This window comes from Pleurodeles waltl, chromosome 1_1 (genome assembly GCF_031143425.1).
Source record: "Pleurodeles waltl isolate 20211129_DDA chromosome 1_1, aPleWal1.hap1.20221129, whole genome shotgun sequence".
Lineage (NCBI taxonomy): Eukaryota > Metazoa > Chordata > Amphibia > Caudata > Salamandridae > Pleurodeles > Pleurodeles waltl.
The window spans coordinates 433,420-454,939 of record NC_090436.1 but is presented as its reverse complement, the minus strand read 5'-3'; the positions used below and the strand labels follow the sequence as shown (position 1 = coordinate 454,939).

General features: G+C 50.2%; 1 protein-coding gene across 1 annotated transcript in view; it reads right to left on the bottom strand.

Annotated features, from left to right (window-relative positions):
• LOC138291575 (uncharacterized) overlaps positions 1-21,520 on the bottom strand; it is a 649,831-nt gene that overhangs the window by 592,071 nt on the left and 36,240 nt on the right. The window contains exon 5 of the mRNA XM_069230320.1: positions 10,703-10,998. Coding sequence (XP_069086421.1) covers positions 10,703-10,998 — 296 coding nt within the window. The remainder of the gene's footprint in view (positions 1-10,702; positions 10,999-21,520) is intronic.

The window sequence follows — 21,520 nt, the reverse complement described above, 5'->3', positions numbered from 1 at the left end:
GTTTGAGTTTGTTTTGACTCAATTTGTTTACTAGATATGGAAGGAGAGGGAGAGGGGGAAAAGCGTACGCAAATATCCCTGACCAGTTCATCCATAGGGCATTGCCTTGAGACTGCCTGTGTAGGTATCTGGATGCGAAGTTTTGGCATTTTGCGTTCTCCTTTGTTGCAAATAAGTCTATTTGAGGTGTTCCCCAAAGTTTGAAGTAAGTGTTTAGAATTTGGGGGTGAATTTCCCATTCGTGGACCTGTTGGTGATCTCGAGAGAGAGATTGTCTGCAAGTTGATTCTGGATCCCTGGAATAAACTGTGCTATTAGGCGAACGTGGTTGTGAATTGCCCAGTGCCATATCTTTTGTGCTAGAAGGCTCAGCTGCGGTGAGTGTGTGTCCCCCTGTTTGTTTAGATAATACATTGTTGTCATGTTGTCTGATTTGACAAGAATGTACTTGTGAGTTATGATTGGTTGGAATACTTTTAGTGCTTGAAAAACTGCTAGCAGTTCCAGGTGATTTATGTGCAGTTTTGTTTGATGTGCGTCCCATTGTCCTTGTATGCTGTGTTGATCGAGGTGTGCTCCCCACCCCGTCATGGAAGCATCTGTCGTTATTACGTATTGTGGCACTGGGTCTTGGAAAGGCCACCCTTTGTTTAAATTTATACTGTTCCACCATAGAAGCGAGAGGTATGTTTGGCGGTCTATCAACACCAGATCTAGAAGGTGACCCTGTGCTTGTGACCATTGTGATGCTAGGCACTGTTGTAAGGGCCTCATGTGCAGTCTTGCGTTCGGGACAATGGCTATGCATGAGGACATCATGCCTAGGAGTTGTAATATCATTTTTGCTTGTATTCTTTGTGTTGGATACATGCGTTGTATGATCTTGTTGAAATTTTGAATTCTCTGTGGACTTGGAGTGGCTAATCCTTTTGTTGTGTCTATTATGGCTCCTAGGTATTGTTGTACTTTGCACGGCAGAATGTGTGATTTTGCATAGTTGATGGTGAAACCGAGTTTGTAGAGGGTTTGTATGACCTGATTTGTGTGGTGTGAGCACTTTGTCAGTGAGTTGGTCTTGATTAGCCAGTCGTCTAGATACGGGAATACGTGTATCTGCTGCCTTCTGATGTGTGCAGCCACTACTGCTAGACATTTTGTAAAGACTCTTGGCGCGGTTGTTAAACCAAACGGCAATACTTTGAATTGGTAATGTATTCCCTTGAATACAAACCTGAGGTATTTTCTGTGAGACTGATGTATTGGTATGTGGAAATACGCGTCTTTGAGATCTAAGGTTGTCATGTAGTCCTGTTGTTTTAGCAATGGTAACACCTCTTGTAGCGTGACCATGTGAAAGTGGTCTGATTTGATGTAGGTGTTTAGTGTTCTGAGGTCTAGGATTGGTCTCAGTGTTTTGTCCTTTTTTGGTATTAGGAAGTACAGTGAATAAACTCCTGTGTTTATTTGTGTTTCTGGTACTAGTTCTATTGCGTTCTTTTGCAATAATGCTTGAACTTCTGTTTCCAGAAGGTCTGAATGTTGTTTTGATATATTCTGTGCTTTTGGTGGTATGTTTGGAGGGAGTTGTAGGAATTCTATGCAATAACCATGTTGGATAATTGCTAAGACCCAAGTGTCTGTAGTTATTTCCTGCCATGCTTCGTAATAATGACCTATTCTTCCCCCCACTGGTGTTGTGTGGAGGGGGTGAGTGACATGTGAGTCACTGCTTGGTTGTAGGGGTTTTGGGGCTTTGAAATTTTCCCCTATTCCTAGGGAATTGTCCTCTGTATTGGCCCCGAAAGCCTCCCCGACAGCCAGGTACTGTCCCTGGTAGCTGGACGGTGTTGCCTGTGAGATGCTGCCTTGTGTGGCCTGACCCTGAAACCCCCCTCTAAAGGATGCTTTGCGGAAGGTGCTGTAAGTGCCTCTGCTCTGCGGGGAGTAGAGTGCGCCCATGGCTTTAGCAGTGTCAGTGTCCTTTTTCAGTTTCTCAATTGCCGTGTCCACCTCTGGTCCGAACAGTTGTTTTTCGTTGAATGGCATATTGAGCACTGCCTGCTGTATCTCTGGTTTAAAACCAGACGTTCGTAGCCATGCGTGCCTTCTTATAGTCACAGATGTGTTAATTGTTCTCGCAGCTGTGTCCGCTGCGTCCATAGAGGAGCGTATCTGATTATTAGATATGTTCTGTCTTTCCTCAACCACCTGCTTCGCCCTCTTTTGCAGTTCCTTGGGTAGATGCTCAATGAGGTGTTGCATCTCGTCCCAATGGGCTCTGTCATAGCGCGCAAGTAGTGCTTGGGAGTTAGCGATGCGCCACTGGTTTGCAGCCTGTACTGCGACTCTCTTTCCGGCTGCATCGAACTTGCGGCTCTCTTTATCTGGGGGTGGTGCATCCCCAGATGTGTGGGAGTTGGCTCTCTTGCGAGCTGCTCCTACTACGACGGAATCTGGTGGCAGCTGAGTGGTGATGAAAGCAGGGTCTGTGGGAGGTGCTTTATATTTCTTTTCCACCCTTGGTGTTATTGCCCTACTCTTGACCGGCTCCTTGAAGATTTACTTTGCGTGCCGAAGCATTCCTGGGAGCATAGGCAAGCTTTGGTAGGAGCTGTGGGTGGAGGAGAGGGTGTTGAATAAGAAGTCATCCTCGACTGGTTCTGAGTGGAGGTTTACGTTGTGCAACTCTGCCGCTCTAGCCACCACTTGTGAATAAGCCGTGCTGTCTTCTGGTGGTGAGGGCTTTGTGGGATACGCCTCAGGACTGTTGTCCGACACTGGGGCGTCGTATAAGTCCCAAGCATCTTGGTCCTGGTCACCTTGGCTCGCGGTGGTGTAAGCCGGGGAATGTGATGGAGTTTGTGCTGGTGAAACGTTAGTTACAGGTGGAGGAGAGGGTGGCGGAGTTACCTTTTTCACCATTTTTGCTTGTGGTGCTTGGTCTGTTTGAAACTCCAGTCTCCTTTTTCTCCTAATTGGGGGAAGGGTGCTTATTTTCCCTGTTCCTTCCTGTATGAAAATACGTTTCTGCGTATGGTCCACTTCGGTGGATTGCAACTCTTCCTCAAATCTATGCTTTCGCATCTGAGAGGACAGTGATTGCTCCTCTGAATAGGAACCGGTAACTGGGTCGATAGCGGCTCGTTATGGCACCGAAACCCTGTCTGTACTCTTTTTCGGCTCAGAGGTGACTTTTTTCTTTTTTGGAGTCGAAACCTCTCGGCGTCGATCTTCCTCGGTGCCACTGTCTCGGCGTCGAGCCGTTTCGGCACCGCTGTCTCGGCGTCGATCTTTTTCAGCAGCACTGTCTCGGTCCCGAGCAGGCTGCGTGCCGGTGTCTCGACCGGAGTCGGACGATCTCGGCACTGTTTCGGCCTTTTTCAGTGCCGACGGTCGGTCACCGAATTTATGGGTCGAGCCATGGCCTGGTGGCAGTGGCGTCCCCTGGGCCTTGTCACTTTTCTTGTGTGTTGTCTTCGACGTCTTACTCACAGTTCTTTGATCGTCGAATTCCTCGGAGTCCGATTCGTGGATCGAGAAGGCTTCTTCCTCCTCTTGTTCCTCGAACTCTTGGTGTGCTGTCGACGTGGACGCCATCTGAAGTCTTCTGTCTCGACGGTCACGGAGTGTCTTTCGGGACCGGAACGCACGACAGGCCTCGCAAGTCTCTTCACTGTGCTCAGGCGACAGGCACAGGTTACAGACCAAATGTTGGTCTGAATACGGGTATTTGTTGTGGCATTTGGGACAGAAACGAAACGGGGTCCGTTCCATCTGCGTCGTTTGACACGCGGTCGGGCCGACCAGGCCCGACGGGGGATCGAAAGCTACCCCGAAGGGCACCGGAGCTCTTCAAACTTCGATGCAGTGTCGATTCTATCTAAGCCGATCCCGAACGCAACAATACCGACGTAATCTTCCGATAGTTAGCTAACTTTCCGTTCCGAAACTCGGAGCGACAGGAACACGTCCGAACCCGATGGCGGAAAGAAAACAATCGAAGATGGAGTCGACGCCCATGCGCAATGGAGACAAAAGGAGGAGTCACTCGGTCCCGTGACTCGAAAGACTTCTTCGAAGAAAAACAACTTGTAACACTCCGACCCAACACCAGATGGCGGGCTATGCACAACATGTGTATCTGCAGCGACAGATGCCATTGAACACACGTTATTACATCACAGCACTTGTCATAAGAATATCATAAAATGCCAATAGTAGGAACATTAGAAAACATTTGGCAAGTTAGAAAAACATATTAGCAAGCATGTCCATAAAAGGAACATTTGCATACACATATGTAAAAACATCAAACACAGGCAGGTAATATATGAATCAAACAAAAGTCTATAGAACGAACTTTAGATTGCAACTATATTGGTCCTTTAAACAGTACCTGGTTGGATGAAGGCACCGCCAGTGCCTAGAAGGCGAACAATGGGGCCCCCGGCGCTCCTATGTGCAAAACGGGGGCCTCCCTTATAGTCTGGGGTCAGAGGAGGGCGACATGCACCTCCTCTCTTTTATAGACAGGCCCCTCCGGGGACTGTGATTACTGGGGCCCCCCCAGGGCCTCAACAGGCCCTCACGAGGGGGGCCAAAGCCAGCAAAAACAACTTAGGGCAGGAGGGGGGCACCACGCACCCCCTCTGGTTTAATGACAGGCCCTTCCCAGGACCCGCGATCTCTGGGGGCCCCCCCGGGACTCCACTGGCCCTTCCACCAAGGGGGGGGGGCACAATAATGCCCGTTTTACCTAACAGCAGAAAAGGAGTGTCCTGCTCCTAACACAGAGGCCAGGGGGAAGGGGGCACTCCCCGCGCCTTCCCCTGGTCCTGCCGTGAAGCCACAAGAAGATCAGACCCCTCCTGGGGCCCGAGCAGACACTCGCCTGCATCCGTTGCGGTGCACAAATGTTTTTCCAGCATCCCGGGCCGTTGCAGTGATCTTATTTAAAGGGGCATAATGCAGCAAGGAGCCTACGAGCTCCCAAGGCTCCATAAGCATGCTGCAATCAGCGCTATGGCAGCCGCAACCACGGAGAAGCACCCCTCGTGCAGAAATGGATGCAGGGGTCACAGCACCCTGCCCCTGGGGAGCAGAATCTTAAGACAAGGTCCTCAGGTGGAGGGCCCAGCTACAGGCCAGCACAAGGGAAAGGCAGCAAGTGGCAAGTCCTTCACAGTGACCAGGCAGGTCACAGGTCAGCACAGCAGCAGCAGTCCATAGCGGTTCCTGGTGAGTCCTTTCAGCCTTTGGTGTCCAGTTCCAAGATGATTCCAAGAGTCTCCAAATTGTGGGGAAAATTACCCTGGACATATAGTCAGTTCTTACAGTGTTTTACAATGGTAGGGAGAGGAGGTTCCAGCCAGTTACAACTGGTTCTGGGAGTGCCCCCTCTCTCCTTTCAGCACAGGCTCCAAACATCAGTGGGGGGGTTAACGACCCTATTGTGTGAGGCCAGGGCATAGTCTTTACAAATGCAGGTGTGCCCCGCCTCTCCCTTCTCTCAGCCCAGGAAGACTATTCAGTATACAGATGCACCTCTGTGACACCTCCACCCTCCCTGTGTACAGGCTGTCTGAAAAGTATGCACAAAGCCCCAACTGTCACTCTGCCCAGACGTGGATTGGAGTCAAGCTGCAAAACACCAGAGTCATAAGTACAGATAAATGCACACTTTCTAGAAGTGGCATTTCTGTGATAGTAATAAAAAATACACCCACACCAGTAAGCAGTATTTATTATCACCATCACAACCATACCAAACACGCCTACGCTACCCCTCATAAATCAGACAATACCCCTTACACATAAGGCAGGGCATTTCTAATGCAATCCTATGAGAAGGCAGCACTCACAGCAGTGAGACATCAAGTTATGCTGTTTGTCACTACCAGGACAGGCCATGCAATATGGCACATGTCCTGTCTTTCTACATACATGGCACCCTGCCCATAAGGCTAACTAAGGCGTACCTTAGGGGTGACTTACATGTAGTAAAAGGGGAGTCCTGGGCCTGGCAAGTAAGTTTAGATGCCAGGTCCCTGTGGCAGAAAACTGCGCACACAGGCCCTGCGCTAGCAGGCCTGAGACAGGTTTAAAAGTCTACTTCAGTGGGTGGCGCAAGCAGCGCTGCAGGCCCACTAGTAGTATTTAATTTACATGCCCTGGGTATAGAGATACCACTGTACAAGGGACTTATAGGTAAATTAAATATGCCAATTAGGTATAAGCCAATCATACCAACTTTAGATGGGAGAGCACCTGCACTTTAGCGCTGGTCAGCAGTGATGAAGTGCTCAGAGTCCTAGAGCCAACAGCAAGAGGTCAGAAAAACCAGGAGGAAGGAGGCAAAAAGACTGGGGATGACCCTGCGTAAGGCAAAAAGTCCAACAGTCGCCAACATGGGTATTTAGTTGTTGCAGCTCTGCGTGTACCAGTTGCAGCCCTGTGTTTTGGTTCTGTTCCATGCCCCGCATGGCCCCTGATATGTTCCTTATCTCCCGTGTCTGCAGGCGCTGACCACGTAGGAGTGCAGCCTCGGCGGCCGACATGGAGGCGTCCCCTGACTCAGCCTGCGGCACTGGAGGGACATTTAGACGTCGCCTGCGACGCAGTGGAGGCTCCGTGTCCTGTACACCGGCACTGTGGCTGGGACCGGGTGCTGGCTCACTCACCACTATGGCCACTGGTGCATCAGGAGGGGACTGTGTTAGGGTGGTGCAGGTCCCTGTGGTGGCTGGTCCTGAGTCATGTGCAGGCTGGTGGCTGACCTGTGGCCCCTGGACGCTGTGGCTGGAGGTGGTGTTGTGTGGGAGAACTGTGGGACATAGGGAACACACTGTCAGTATCTACCATCTGTTATCTACTTCCTAATAAACTGTTGCCTATCAACTGCCTACTTGACTACATTGCCCATAATGCACCATGCAGGTGGTTGCTACTCTGAAATGGAGCTATTTTTGTTGTGCATGCTGCTGTGTACTAGGTGGGTGGGGGTATGGCATATATGGGTGTACATGCATGTCTCATGTTACTCACCGGTTGATGGTCCTGGCTCTGACATGTCCAGCTCTCCCATCCCGCACACTGCCTCTGGCTCCAAGGTCTCCTCCACTCTTTCCTCCAGGGGGTGTGGGTGGTGGTATAGTGGATGGTCCCCCTCTAGTGCCCCTCATCTCCCGGAGCCGCTCTGCCACCCTCTCCTTAGCCCGGGAGCGCAGGTCATACCACAGTTTCTTCAATTCTTCGATACTCCGGTGGCTCACACCCATGGAGTTGACCTTGTCCTGTATTTCAGCCCAAGTCCTTTTCTTTTCCACCTCTGGCACACTGAGGCCTGCCCTCCCAAAAAGTTGTTCATGGTGCTGGCAGCATTCCTCAGTCAGCACCTCCAGTTCTTTTTCTGCAAATTTCAATTTGTGCTTTCTAGGAGTGTCTGCCATGGTAGCTGCTGTTCCTCCTGTTTGCAGTTCAGCAGTTGAATATGGGTGTGGTCCTATTTCTTCCCAGGTGTATTAGTAAACTTCCTGGCTGTGATGTCATCATCAGGAGCCAGGAAGTGTTTTCCAGTGTGTTCTGCTGCACCTGCATTCAATTTGCAGCACAGACGCAATTTGCGACACCCCCTCGCAATTTGCGTGTTCGTTTTTAGCGCAGTCGCAAAAAGCGACCTCGCAAACAGCGGGCTCGCAATCTGCGGTGCGACTTCATTTGAGTCGCAAATTGAAGTCGCTTTTTCTTCTTGGATACCATTTAGCGAGTCGGAAATTGCGAGTCACAGCGACTCGCAATTTCAGACTCGCTAATTTTTTCCTACCTACATCTGGCCCTTAGAGGCCATAGCACCTCTGGAGGAATGAGCACCAAATTTAGAGATATCAATGTCTGCTTCACTCAATAACCATCGCATCCATTGAGCCAGAGTGGCTGATGAAACAGGGTGATAAGGTTTAACCAAGGAAATGAGTAATTGACCCCCCATATAAGAGCAAAACTCCTCTGTACTCACCTCATACGCTCTGAGACATTGCACCACACACAGTTTGGGATTGGCCACAAAACTGGGATAGAACACCGATTTCAAGTTACATTTAGTTCTTCGTGAAATAGAAAAAGTCACTCCTTCGGGAGAAAAAACCCTCCCTGCTAAGTCTAGAGCTCTAACATCCTGTATCCTGCAACATTTGAGAATACAGTGCTGAACTAAGCTAAACAGTGTGATAGAAGAAATTAAAACAAGACCGTAAAAACTGGTTATTGTGAAATAACAGTGTGATGCTGAATAAAATATATCTAGGGCACAGTGCATAGCGGCCTAGTATGTTAAACTAACGTGCATGGAGCTATACTTAAAATGGCTACACTACAATCCGAGACTCTTTTACAGGAGATTAAACACAACAACATCGTATGTTTGGCAGAAAGCTGCTTTCTAGAAAGAAACCTATTGGACGCCCATGATTCCAAAAATCGCAGAACAATGTTTACATCCCACAAAGTAGAATATCGGGGTGAGGAGGATTAGCCAATCTGATACCCCTCAACAGCTTACAACCAATGGGAAGTTCTCCAATTGGTTTACCCTCAACAGGTAAATGACCCGCCGATATAGCAGACCAATAGTTGGTAATTGACCGATATGCTAGACCTGACGTAGCTAAAGAAGATAAACAATTTAGGACTAAACTGCAATCCGCTGAAGAAGGATTTGCACCCCGAGTACTGCACCAAGAACTCTTGCGTTTCCAAGCGGAGGACCAGGATCCTGCATTGAAATCGGAAGATTCCTACGAAAGTACTGGGATACTCCATCGTTCCCTGAAAGACGCCATGCTACAAGGGACAACTGACCCGATAGAACCAGCGGATGAGAAAGGCTCAGTGGATCCTGAAGGAGATTCCTCCTGAACGGGAGTAGAAAAGGATGATCGCAACTCAACTCCATAGGCAGTGGAAACCAGGCCTGAGACCTCCACAGAGGCGTCACTAGAACCAGATCTGCCTGTTGACACCTGAGCTGAGCCAACACTCTGGGGATCATCAAGAAAGGGGGGAAAGCGTACCCCTGCACCTGAGACCAGTTCCGAAGAAATGCATCCGTAGCTGATGTTTCAGGATCCGGCCTCTAACTGACAACGGTTGATTTGCCGGTTGAGGCGAGAGGCAAACAGGTCTATTGAAAACGTTCCCCATCGGGCATAAAGTGCCCAGAACACTTTGAGGTGAAGCCTCCAGTCACTGAAATCTCTGAGATGCTGAGAATGCCAGTCCACAACCAAGTTGCTGCTCCCTGGTAGATATTCCGCAATCACTGAGATCCTGTGTTGTAAACAGAAGTGCCAAAAGTCCTTGGCAATCTCCGCTAGAATGCAGGATCGGGTTCCCCCCAATTTGTTGACATATCTCACTGCTGAGATATTGTCCATGCGCAGAAGGATACAACAGTTCGCCTTGAGGGGTGAGAGACTCTTGATTGCAAACTAGCCCGCAAGAAGCTCCAAACAATTGATATGGAGATTTAGTTCCGTGTTGGATCAACGACCTCCCGTAGAGACTGAGCCGCAACAGGCTCCCCAGCCCCAATGACTGGTGTTGGACTCTCACCACGTCTGGGGAAGAGCTTAAGATAGCTCTGCTGTTCCCTGCCTCCATGTGGTCCAACCCCCAATCCATCTCTGAACGAGCCTCCTCCGAGATGAGAACTTAGTCCGCATAACTGAGGCTCCTCTGAAGATGGGATATCTTCAAACGCTGGAGGGCTCTGTAATGGAGAGGGCCTGGAAATATCGCTTGGATAGAGGAAGAGAGCAGGCCCACCATGCGGGCGATCGCCCTCAATGATGCAGTCTGTCTGGACAATAGAGATCTCAGTTCTCTCTTGACTGAATTAATTTTCAGAGGAGGGAGAACCAACTGAGACTGGATGGAGCCTATCCGGAAACCCAGAAATTCAGTCTGTTGAGATGGAACCAGAATAGATTTCTGAGCATTGATTATGAATCCCAAACTCTAAAGCAGAGAAACGGTCCACGTCAGATGGGAATGAAGACGTACCGGGTCTTGAGCCATAATTAAAATGTCGTCCAGACAGATTATTAGACGGACCCCACCGAGAATGAAGGGACTCTACTGCATCACCTTCGTGCAGCACCAGGGGGCTGATGACAGGCCAAAAGGAAGAACCTTGTACTCGTAATAAGTGCCTTCCCATAGGAATTGAAGAAATCTCCGGTGAGGAGGAAAAATAGGAATGATCAGAAGCATCCTTTAAGTCTAAACAAACCATCCAGTCCCCATCCTGGAGGATGTCTCTCAGCAAGTGAATACCCTCCATATTGAAATGTCAGTACAGTAGGAAGCCGTTGAATTCTTTTAGGTTCAGAACAAGACGTGAACCACCCCCTTTTTTGTCCACCAGGAACACTGGACTGAGGAAACCGGAAGGATGTTTTGATACCTTGACAATAGCGCCTTTTGCTACTAGAGCAGAAACCTCTGCGGAAATGAAACTGCGCTCTTGAAGGAAAAAATACACTGGACAGGGAAGAAAATGGTGGAACGGGGACTCGTAAAACTCTAGTTTGAACCCCTGCACGGTCTCCAGGACCCAAGCTTTGGAAGTAATTAGATACCATACTTGCAGAAAACTCTTAGTTCTGCCCCCCAACATTACATCTGAACTCGTAATCAAGCTCACCTATGGATCCTGACTCCTGGGAGAAGGATTGGTTGCCCTTGGATCTCCCTCTGTGGAACCTGGAATGACCCTCTCTCGGTCTGAAAGGATAGAAGGTCGAAGAGGAGGCATCATACTCCTGAAAGCCGCCTCTTCTCTCAGTGGTAATATCCACATTGAGGGCCTTGCTGGTTGAAGCGGCCGAAGGCACGCGCTCTGTAGCATCCGGCCCCTCGAAAAAGTGGATGCAGCACCCGTCTAATAGAACCCTGGGCCTTGTCCAAGCTCGCATAAGTCGTGACAAATTTCGAAAGCTCCTTGAGAAAAGGAGAACCAAAAAGTAAGCTGTGTGCTACAGGACCTGACCCAGAGGAAGCCAGGTCTGCCAGTTTGGGTTCTAACTTAATCAGGATGGAGCGACGACGCTCCGAAGAGATGGCAGAATTTGCACTGCCCAGAAAACAAAGGACTCTCTGAGCCCAACCCACTAAAACATCCGGGTTAATGGCTTCTCCTGACTCATTGGCTTGAAAGGCCAGTTCGAAAATCTTTGTCAGAGTGCCAGAAACGTCTGAGAGTTTGTCCTGACACCCACGCCAGGCGCGATCTATGCCCTTCATCGGATCCTTAGAAGATTTTTCAGGAAAGTGGGGTCTCTGTCACCTTGGAAGGGAAATCCGGCCTAGGACATTCAGACCGCAGTCTGGAGCGAAACTCTTTGTCAAAACTATGTCTGATGTGGGAATCCATATAATCCGCTACCTCAGGAGGCGGCAAACACTGTGAAGAACGGGGATGGACAATGTCCTCCGGTTCAAAGGTCAAGACTTTATGAGTAGGAGTGAGATATTTTTGATGTTAAGCCTTCTCTTTTCGTTTACAGGGAGGATCATCTCCATGCTCAGATGAATGATCGGAAGAGGAAGAAGCTAGGTCGCTAGCGGCCTTCTTTTGAGATGACGCATTATAATTGTGTTCCTTGGCCACTGCCCTGATAAGGTTTTCAAAGTCCGCAGAGTGCGGATTATGACTCTGTTTGATGGATTGAGAACCGCCAGATAGGGAGGGTTCAATAAGAGACTGAACACCCGAAGGGGCCACTCAACCCTGTTGCTCTGGAAACCCAAGCAGGTGAATCTTAATCGGTTTAATAGCCTGCACCAAGGCTTGGTTAACTGTATGACGCACTCCAGCGTCCAGGCATACACTAAGTCCTGTTCAAAAGAACAAGAGGATTCATCCAAATAATATCCATCCCCAGTCTGGTCTTCATAACCAGCCATACTGTAATTCAGCACAGAGGCTCCAGGGGAGCAGTAATATATAGAAAAATATATATGAAGGGCAGGAAAATCGAACAAATATTTAATTAAGGTGTGGAGGGAGCTGCCCTAGAAGCAGGACAAAACGAAAGGCCCAGCCTGAATAAATATCTTTTGCAACCCCAGTGTGCAGGCACTGGGGTGTAATACGGAGAGAAAAACACAACCAGGCAAAGAGACGATAAACATGCGTCTCGTCGTGTACAGGGAAAACGCTCTGATTCACGAGCGTGCTAAATATAGAACTCAATGAGTTCAGAACTTGCCACACGTGACCTTCGCAGGCAATAAGGACGCTCGGAAAAGCGAGTGCTGAAAATAGCAAAAACGAAACTAAAAGTAGCCTGGAAATGAAAAGAGGACTGTGCGGCAAGCTGCGCATCCTCACTCCCCTGCTCCCACTCCACTGAAAGAGGGGTGCGAGCCGATCAGCTGCCTCAGGGAGGGAAAACCGCTCCTAGTAATCAGTATAAAACACAGCGAAATGCGCAACACGCATAAAATACTATGAACTATAATGAAAGCTAGAGTGTACTTAACTGGCTGCGAAGCTCCAAAGAAAGAGGAGTTGATCTGTGTGCGGCAGCGCTTTATAGGAGTCCTCCTCTATGGTCATCACGTGGTGATGGGACTTTGGGAAATGCAGTTTTTTGTTATGGTTACTTTGATTGGCTGCAGTTAAAATAAAGCTTAGAAAGAGAAGCATAATCTGAGCCTCCGGTCCTGACATAGAATACAGGAAGGGTAAAGTGTTGTGCCGTGAGAGCACCCCATGTCACACTACAGAAATACTTCCATTTCATATAAAAGCAAGTATTTGCCTGGACATGGATTTACTGACATTACTGAGTGAGCTGTGAGTTATAAGCTGTGTTCACTAACCTGTATCTACACTGCCACCCCCCACCCCGCCACCTAAGGGAGCCTTTGACTGTTTGTCCACAGCTACCACTGTGAGTACAGAAGGAGTACTTGGCCCCGCTACGTGGGATCCATTATAGGTCGGTTTCCAGACATCAGGAGTAAAAGGCCTCAGCCACAACAGTTGGGACACAGTGGCCTGCCAGCGCTCCGTGGTCCTCTGAACGGGGTTCTGATAGTGTGAGACATGGAAATGCAATAATGAAAATGCTTCAATTTTCTCAATTAGAAGCAACTGAGCAAGGCATTAGCCAAATCGTCTGAAAAATTCTCCCAATTTCGCTCCTGACGTGTTGGAAAATGGCTCCCTATTGCAGTTACCCCCCACTTTTTGCCTGATACTGATGCTGACTTGACTGAGAAGTGTGCTGGGACCCTGTTAACCAGGCCCCAGCACCAGTGTTCTTTCACCCAAAATGTACCATTGTTTCCACAATTGGCACAACCCTGGCACACAGATAAGTCCGTTGTAAAAGGTACCAGTGGTATCAAGGGCCCTGTGACCAGGGAAGGTTCCTAAGGGCTGCAGCATATGTTGTGCCACCCTAAGGAACCCCTCACCTAACACATGCACACTGCCATTGTAGATTGTGTGTGTTGGTGGGGAGAAAAAGGCAGAGTCGACATGGCATCCCCCTCAGGATGCCATGCCTACAAAATACTGCTTGTGGCATAGGTAAGTCACCCCTCTAGGAGGCCTTACAGCCCAAAGGCAGGGTGCACTATACCACAGGTGAGGGCCTAGCTGCATGAGCAATATGCCCCTACAGTGCCTAAGTCTATTCTTAGACATTGTAAGTACAGTGTGGCCATATTAAGTATATGGTCTGAGAGTTTGTCAAAAACGAACTCCACAGCTCCATAATGGCTACACTGAATACCGGGAAGTTTGGTATCAAACTTCTCAGAATAATAAACCCACACTGATGCCAGTGTTGGATTTATTAAAAAATGCACACAGAGGGCATCTTAGAGATGCCCCCTGTATTTTACCCAAGCCTTCAGTGCAGGACTGACTGGTCTGTGCCAGCCTGCTGCTGAGAGACAAGTTTCTGACCCCCTGGGGTGAGAGCCTTTGTGCTCTCTGAGGCCAGAAACAAAGCCTGCACAGGGTGGAGATGCTTAACACCTCCCCCCGCAGGAACTGCAACACCTAGCAGTGAGCCTCAAGCTTCATGTTACAATACCCCAGGGCACTCCAGCTAGTGGAAATGCCCGCCCCCTGGACACAGCCCCCACTTTTGGCGGCAAGTCCAGGGGAGATAATGAGAAAAACAAGGAGGAGTGACCCACCAGTCACGATTGCCCCTAAGGTGTCCTGAGCTGAAGTGACCCCTGCCTTTAGAAATCCTCCATCTTGAGTTCGGAGGATTCCCCCAATAGGATTAGGGATGTTCCCCCCCCCCCCCTCCTCTCAGGGAGGAGGCACAAAGAGGGTGTAGCCACCCTCAAGGACAGTAGCCATTGGCTACTGCCCTCCCAGACCTAAACACACCCCTAAATTAGTATTTAGGGGCACCCCAGAACCTAGAAAACTAGATTCCTGCAACCTGAAGAAACAAGGACTGCTGACCTACAAGCCTGCAGAGAAGGAGGAAGATGACAACTGCTTGGCCTGTCTTCTGATTCTAACACCTGCAACCAGCGACGCATCCGACAGGGACCAGCGACCTCTGGAGCCTCAGAAGACTGCCCTGGACTAAACGACCAAGTAACTCCTGTGAGCAGCGGCCCTGCTCAAAACCAACAACTTCTTTGCAACAAAGAAGCAACTTTCCAAGACTGCACATTTCCTGCCAGAAGCATGAGACTTCACACTCTGCACCCGACGCTCCCGGCTCGAGATCCAGAGATCAAACACCACAGGGAGGACTCCCCGGTGACTGCAAGCCTGTGAGTAGCCAGAGACAACCCCCCTGAACCTCCACAGCGACGCCTGACCGACTGCCTGTAACAAAGGACCCGACGCCTGGAACCAGCACTGCACCCGCAACCCCCAGGACCTGAAGGAACCGAACCTCAGCACAGGAGTGACCCCCCAGGTGACCCTCTGCCTAGCCCAGGTGGTGGCTGTCCTGAGAAGCCCCGCCTGTGCCTGCCTGCAATGCTAGAGTGACCCCCCAGGTCCTTCCATTGAAACCAATACAAAACCAGACGCCTGCTTTGCACACTGCACCCAGCCACCCCTGTGCCGCTGAGGGTGAGTTTTGTGTGCCTACTTGTGTCCCCCCCAGTGCTCTACAAAACCCCCATGGTCTGCCCCCCGAGGACGCAGGTACTTACCTGCTGGCAGACTGGAACTGGAGCACCCCTGTTCTCCATAGGCACCTATGTGTTTTGGGCACCTCTCTGATCTCTGCACCTGACCGGCCCTGAGCTGCTAGTGTGGTAACTTTGGGGTTGCCTTGAATCCCCAACTGTGGGCTGCCTATGCCCCAGAACTGAGACTTGTAAGTGTTTTACTTACCTCACAAACTAACCTTTACTTACCTCCCCCAGGAACTGTTGATTTTTGCACTGTGTCCATAGCTTATTGCCATTTTCACAAAGACTGTATATGATATTGCGTTTATTCAAAGTTCAAGTTATCTAAGTGAAGTACCTTGCATTTAAAGTGTTTACTGCAAATCTTGAACCTGTGGTTCTTAAAATAAACTAAGAAAATATATTTTTCTATATAAAAACCTATTGGCCTGGAATTGTTTTTGAGTGTGTGTTCCTCATATATTGCCTGTGTGTGTACAACAAATGCTTAACACTACCACCTGATAAGACTACTGCTCGACCGCACTACCACAAAATTGAGCATTAGAATTAACTACTTTTGACACTATCTTACCTCTAAGGGGAACCCTTGGACTCTGTGCGCACTATCTCTTAAATTGAGATAGTGTATACAGAGCCAACTTCCTACAACATGGTAAACAAGTGGCATGAATCATAAGAAAATGGTATGCCATTTAATAGGCGATGGCTGCTGACCTCCCCAGCACGCAAAAGTGTGGGTGAGAGGAGAGACTGGGAAAGAGCAGTGGAGAGCTTAGAGACAGGAAGGCTGGACAGTGCTACACATCTCTGGTGGGAGTAGCAGGTGACTGTGACAGGAGAGACTGGGAAAGGACAGTGGAGACTGGAAGGCTGGACAGTGGTACACATCTCTGGTGGGAGTAACAGACGACTGGGACAGGAGAGACCGGGAAAGAGCAGTGGAGAGCTTAGAGACAGGAAGGCTGGACAGTGCTACACATCTCTGGTGGGAGTAGCAGGTGGCTGTGGGAGGAAAGATTGGGAAAGGACAGTGGAGATGGAAAGGCTAGACAGTGCTGCCCATCTCAGGTGGGGGCAGCAGGTGACTGTGAAAGTAGAGGCTGGGAAAGGGCAGTGGAGAGCTTAGAGACAGGAATGCTGGACAGTGCTACACATCTCTGGTGGGAGTAACAGATGACTGGGACAGGAGAGACGGGAAAGGACAGTGGAGACGGGAAGGCTGGACAGTGCTACACATCTCTGGTGGGAGTAGCAGGTGACTGTGGAAGGAAAGACTGGGAAAGGACAGTTGAGACAGGAAGGCTGGACAGTGCTACACATCTCTGGTGGGAGTAGCAGACGTCTGGGACAGGAGAGACGGGAAAGGACAGTGGAGACGGGAAGGCTGGACAGTGCTACACATCTCTGGTGGGAGTAGCAGGTGACTGTGGGAGGAAAGACTGGGAAAGGACAGTTGAGACAGGAAGGCTGGACAGTGCTACGCATCTCTGGTGGGAGTAGCAGACGTCTGGGACAGGAGAGATGGGAAAGGACAGTGGAGATGGAAAGGCTGGACAGAGCTACACATTTCCGGTGGGGGCAGCAGGTGACTGTGACAGGAGAGGCTGGAAAAGGACAGTGGAGACAGGAATGCTGGACAGTGCTACACATCTCTGGTGGGAGTAACAGACGACTGGGACAGGAGAGACGGGAAAGGACAGTGGAGATGGAAAGGCTGGACAGAGCTACACATTTCCGGTGGGGGCAGCAGGTGACTGTGACAGGAGAGGCTGGAAAAGGACAGTGGAGACAGGAATGCTGGACAGTGCTACACATCTCTGGTGGGAGTAACAGACGACTGGGACAGGAGAGACGGGAAAGGACAGTGGAGATGGGAAGGCTGGACAGTGCTACACATCTCTGGTGGGAGTAGCAGACGTCTGGGAAAGGAGAGACGGGAAAGGACAGTGGAGATGGAAAGGCTGGACCGAGCTACACGTTTTCGGTGGGGGCAGCAGGTGACTGTGACAGGAGAGGCTGCAAAAGGACAGTGGAGTGCTTAGATGGGGGAAGGATGGACAGTGGTACACATCTCCGGTGGGAACACAGGGCTGTGACAGAAGAGACTGAGAAAAGACAGTGGCGAGTCAGAGACAGGAAGGCTGCTCAGTGGTACACATCACCGGTGAAGCAGCAGGTGACTGGCCAGTTAGGCACTGCAGTATCTATGCGAAGGAGGCTGAGGGGCCACGGAAGAGCCAGAGAAGACCTGACTGAGGGTGGACTCTGTAGGACACTCTCCTAGACACTGGCTTCTTCACTGCATGCAAGTCTCAATACGACACCACACACGATTATATAAATATATATTTATTTTCACATGCATGCTGTATATACATTCATTTGCCCTTTTGGTGCTACAGTTCAAAGGTCATTTCCAATTGCTTTTACCATTGTGGAGTTAACCAAACGGTTACTGCCTTGTAGACTTTATGATGCAATTATTTCACAGCAGAAAAGAACTGCTACCGCCCCATTGCCTGCTCAATGCGATGTCTCTGTGCGGATTCAACGCCTCATGTCCTCGTTGTGCTTACGTAATAACTAGGCATGAAATCCACACTACGGCATAAACCATAAGGCAGATGTACAGAATGTAAAACAGTGCTCGGGCCCTCGCTCTTCATACGCTGGACCCTCAGCAGAGGGCCGGGTCCCTGGAGATGAAACCAAGGAACGTGCAGGAATAAGAAAACCTGGAAAGAGGGGGAAGAGAAAATCACTAAGGGAGTTTTGTTTGTTGGGTGGTGGGACCCTGACCTGCCAGTCATTCCTCTGTTGATGATTGGTCTAATGCTTGCGCGACAGGTTTCCCACCCTATCCAGAACAGAAGGATGGGAGGAGGTGCAGAAAAGTAAAACAGTACATAGGGGAGGGAGGGAAAAGGGCAACAGACTGAATGAGTCTGTGGAGTTCCACACATTGCACAGCTTTCTGTAAGATACAGCATAACTGCTGGTAGTGATCCCCACTTCAGCCAGCTCTCAACAGGACAGGGCACATGCATACCGTACTTCAAACAGCCCTTAACAGGACAGGGCACATGCATACCACCACTTCACACAGCTCTCAACAGGACAAGGCACATGCATACCGTACTTCAAACAGCCCTTAACAGGACAGGGCACATGCATACCACCACTTCACACAGCTCTCAACAGGACAAGGCACATGCATACCGTACTTCAAACAGCCCTTAACAGGACAGGGCACATGCATACCACCACTTCACACAGCTCTCAACAGGGGAGTGCACATGCATACACCACTTCACACAGCTCTCAACAGGACAAGGCACATGCATACCGTACTTCAAACACCCCTTAACAGGACAGGGCACATGCATACCACCACTTCACACAGCTCTCAACAGGGGAGTGCACATGCATACCCCACTTCAAACAGCTCTCAACAGGAAGGTGCACATGCAAACTCCACTTCAACCCACTCTCAACAGGGGAGTGCACATGCATACCCCACTTCAAACAGCTCTCAACAGGACAGGGCACATGCATACCCCACTTCAACCCACTCTCAACAGGACAGGGCACATGCATACCCCACTTCAAACAGCTCTCAACAGGGGAATGCACATGCATACCCCACTTCACCCAGCTCTCAACAGGACAGGGCACATGCATACCCCACTTCAACCCACTCTCAACAGGACAGGGCACATGCATACCCCACTTCAAACAGCTCTCAACAGGACAGGGCACATGCATACCCCACTTCAAACAGCTATCAAAAGGACAGGACACATGCATACCCCACTTCAAACAGCTCTCAACAGGGGAATGCACATGCATACCCCACTTCAACCCACTCTCAACAGGACAGGGCACATGCATACCCCACTTCAAACAGCTCTCAACAGGACAGGGCACATGCATACCCCACTTCAACCCACTCTCAACAGGACAGGGCACATGCATACCCCACTTCAAACAGCTCTCAACAGGACAGAGCACATGCATACCCCACTTCAACCCACTCTCAACAGGACAGGGCACATGCATACCCCAATTCAAACAGCTCTCAACAGGACAGGGCACATGCATACCCCACTTCAACCCACTCTCAACAGGACAGGGCACATGCATACCCCACTTCAAACAGCTCTCAACAGGACAGGGCACATGCATACCCCACTTCAACCCACTCTCAACAGGACAGGGCACATGCATACCCCACTTCAAACAGCTCTCAACAGGGGAATGCACATGCATACCCCACTTCACCCAGCTCTCAACAGGACAGGGCACATGCATACCCCACTTCAACCCACTCTCAACAGGACAGGGCACATGCATACCCCACTTCAAACAGCTCTCAACAGGACAGGGCACATGCATACCCCACTTCAAACAGCTATCAAAAGGACAGGGCACATGCATACCCCACTTCAAACAGCTCTCAACAGGGGAATGCACATGCATACCCCACTTCAACCCACTCTCAACAGGACAGGGCACATGCATACCCCACTTCAAACAGCTCTCAACAGGACAGGGCACATGCATACCCCACTTCAAACAGCTATCAAAAGGACAGGGCACATGCATACCCCACTTCAAACAGCTCTCAACAGGGGAATGCACATGCATACCCCACTTCAACCCACTCTCAACAGGACAGGGCACATGCATACCCCACTTCAACCCACTCTCAACAGGACAGGGCACATGCATACCCCACTTCAACCCACTCTCAACAGGACAGGGCACATGCATACCCCACTTCAAACAGCTCTCAACAGGACAGGGCACATGCATACCCCACTTCAAACAGCTCTCAACAGGACAGGGCACATGCATACCCCACTTCAAACAGCTCTCAACAGGACAGGGCACATGCATACCCCACTTCACCCAGCTCTCAACAGGACAGGGCACATGCATACCCCACTTCAAACAGCTCTCAACAGGACAGGGCACATGCATACCCCACTTCAACCCACTCTCAACAGGACAGGGCACATGCAAACCCCACTTCAAACAGCTCTCAACAGGGGAATGCACATGTATACCCCACTTCAAACAGCTCTCAACAGGACAGGGCACATGCATACCCCACTTCAAACAGCTCTCAACAGGACAGGGCACATGCATACCCCACTTCAAACAGCTCTCAACAGGGGAATGCACATGTATACCCCACTTCAAACAGCTCTCAACAGGACAGGGCACATGCAAACCCCACTTCAAACAGCTCTCAACAGGACAGGGCACATGCATACCCCACTTCAACCCACTCTCAACAGGACAGGGCACATGCATACCCCACTTCAACCCACTCTCAACAGGACAGGGCACATGCATACCCCACTTCAAACAGCTCTCAACAGGGGAATGCACATGTATACCCCACTTCAAACAGCTCTCAACAGGACAGGGCACATGCAAACCCCACTTCAAACAGCTCTCAACAGGGGAGTGCACATGTATACCCCACTTCAACCAGCTCTCAAGGGGACAGTGCACATGCATACCTCACTTCAGCCAGCTCTCAACAGGGGAGTGCACATGCAAACCCCACTTCAACCCACTCTCAACAGGACAGGGCACATGCATACCCCACTTCACCCAGCTCTCAACAGGACAGGGCACATGCATACCCCACTTCAACCCACTCTCAACAGGACAGGGCACATGCATACCCTACTTCAACCAGCTCTCAACAGGGCGGTGCACATGCATACCCCACTTCAACCCACTCTCAACAGGACAGGGCACATGCATACCCCACTTCAAACAGCTCTCAACAGGACAGGGCACATGCACACCCCACATCAACCAGCCCTCAACGGGACAGTGCACATGCATACCCCACTTCAACTAGCTCTCAACAGGGGAGTGCACATGCATACCCCACTTCAAAGAGCCCTTAACAGGGGAGTGCACATGCATACCCTTCTTCAACCAGCTGTCAACAAGGGAGTGCACATACATACCCTACTTTAACCAGCTCTCAAGAGGGCAGTGCACATGCATACCCCACTTCAACCAGCTCTCAACGGGACAGTGCACATGCATACCCCACTTCAACCAGCTCTCAACAGGGGAGTGCACATGCATACCCCACTTCACACAGCTCCCAACAGGACAAGGCACATGCATACCCCACTTCACACAGCTCCCCACAGGACACGGCACAAGCATACCCCACTTCAACCAGCTCCCTAGGGGACAGTGCACATGCCTACCCCACTTCAACCAGCTCTCAAAAGGGCAGTGCACATGCATACCCTACTTCAACCAGCTCTCAACGGGACAGTGCACATGCATA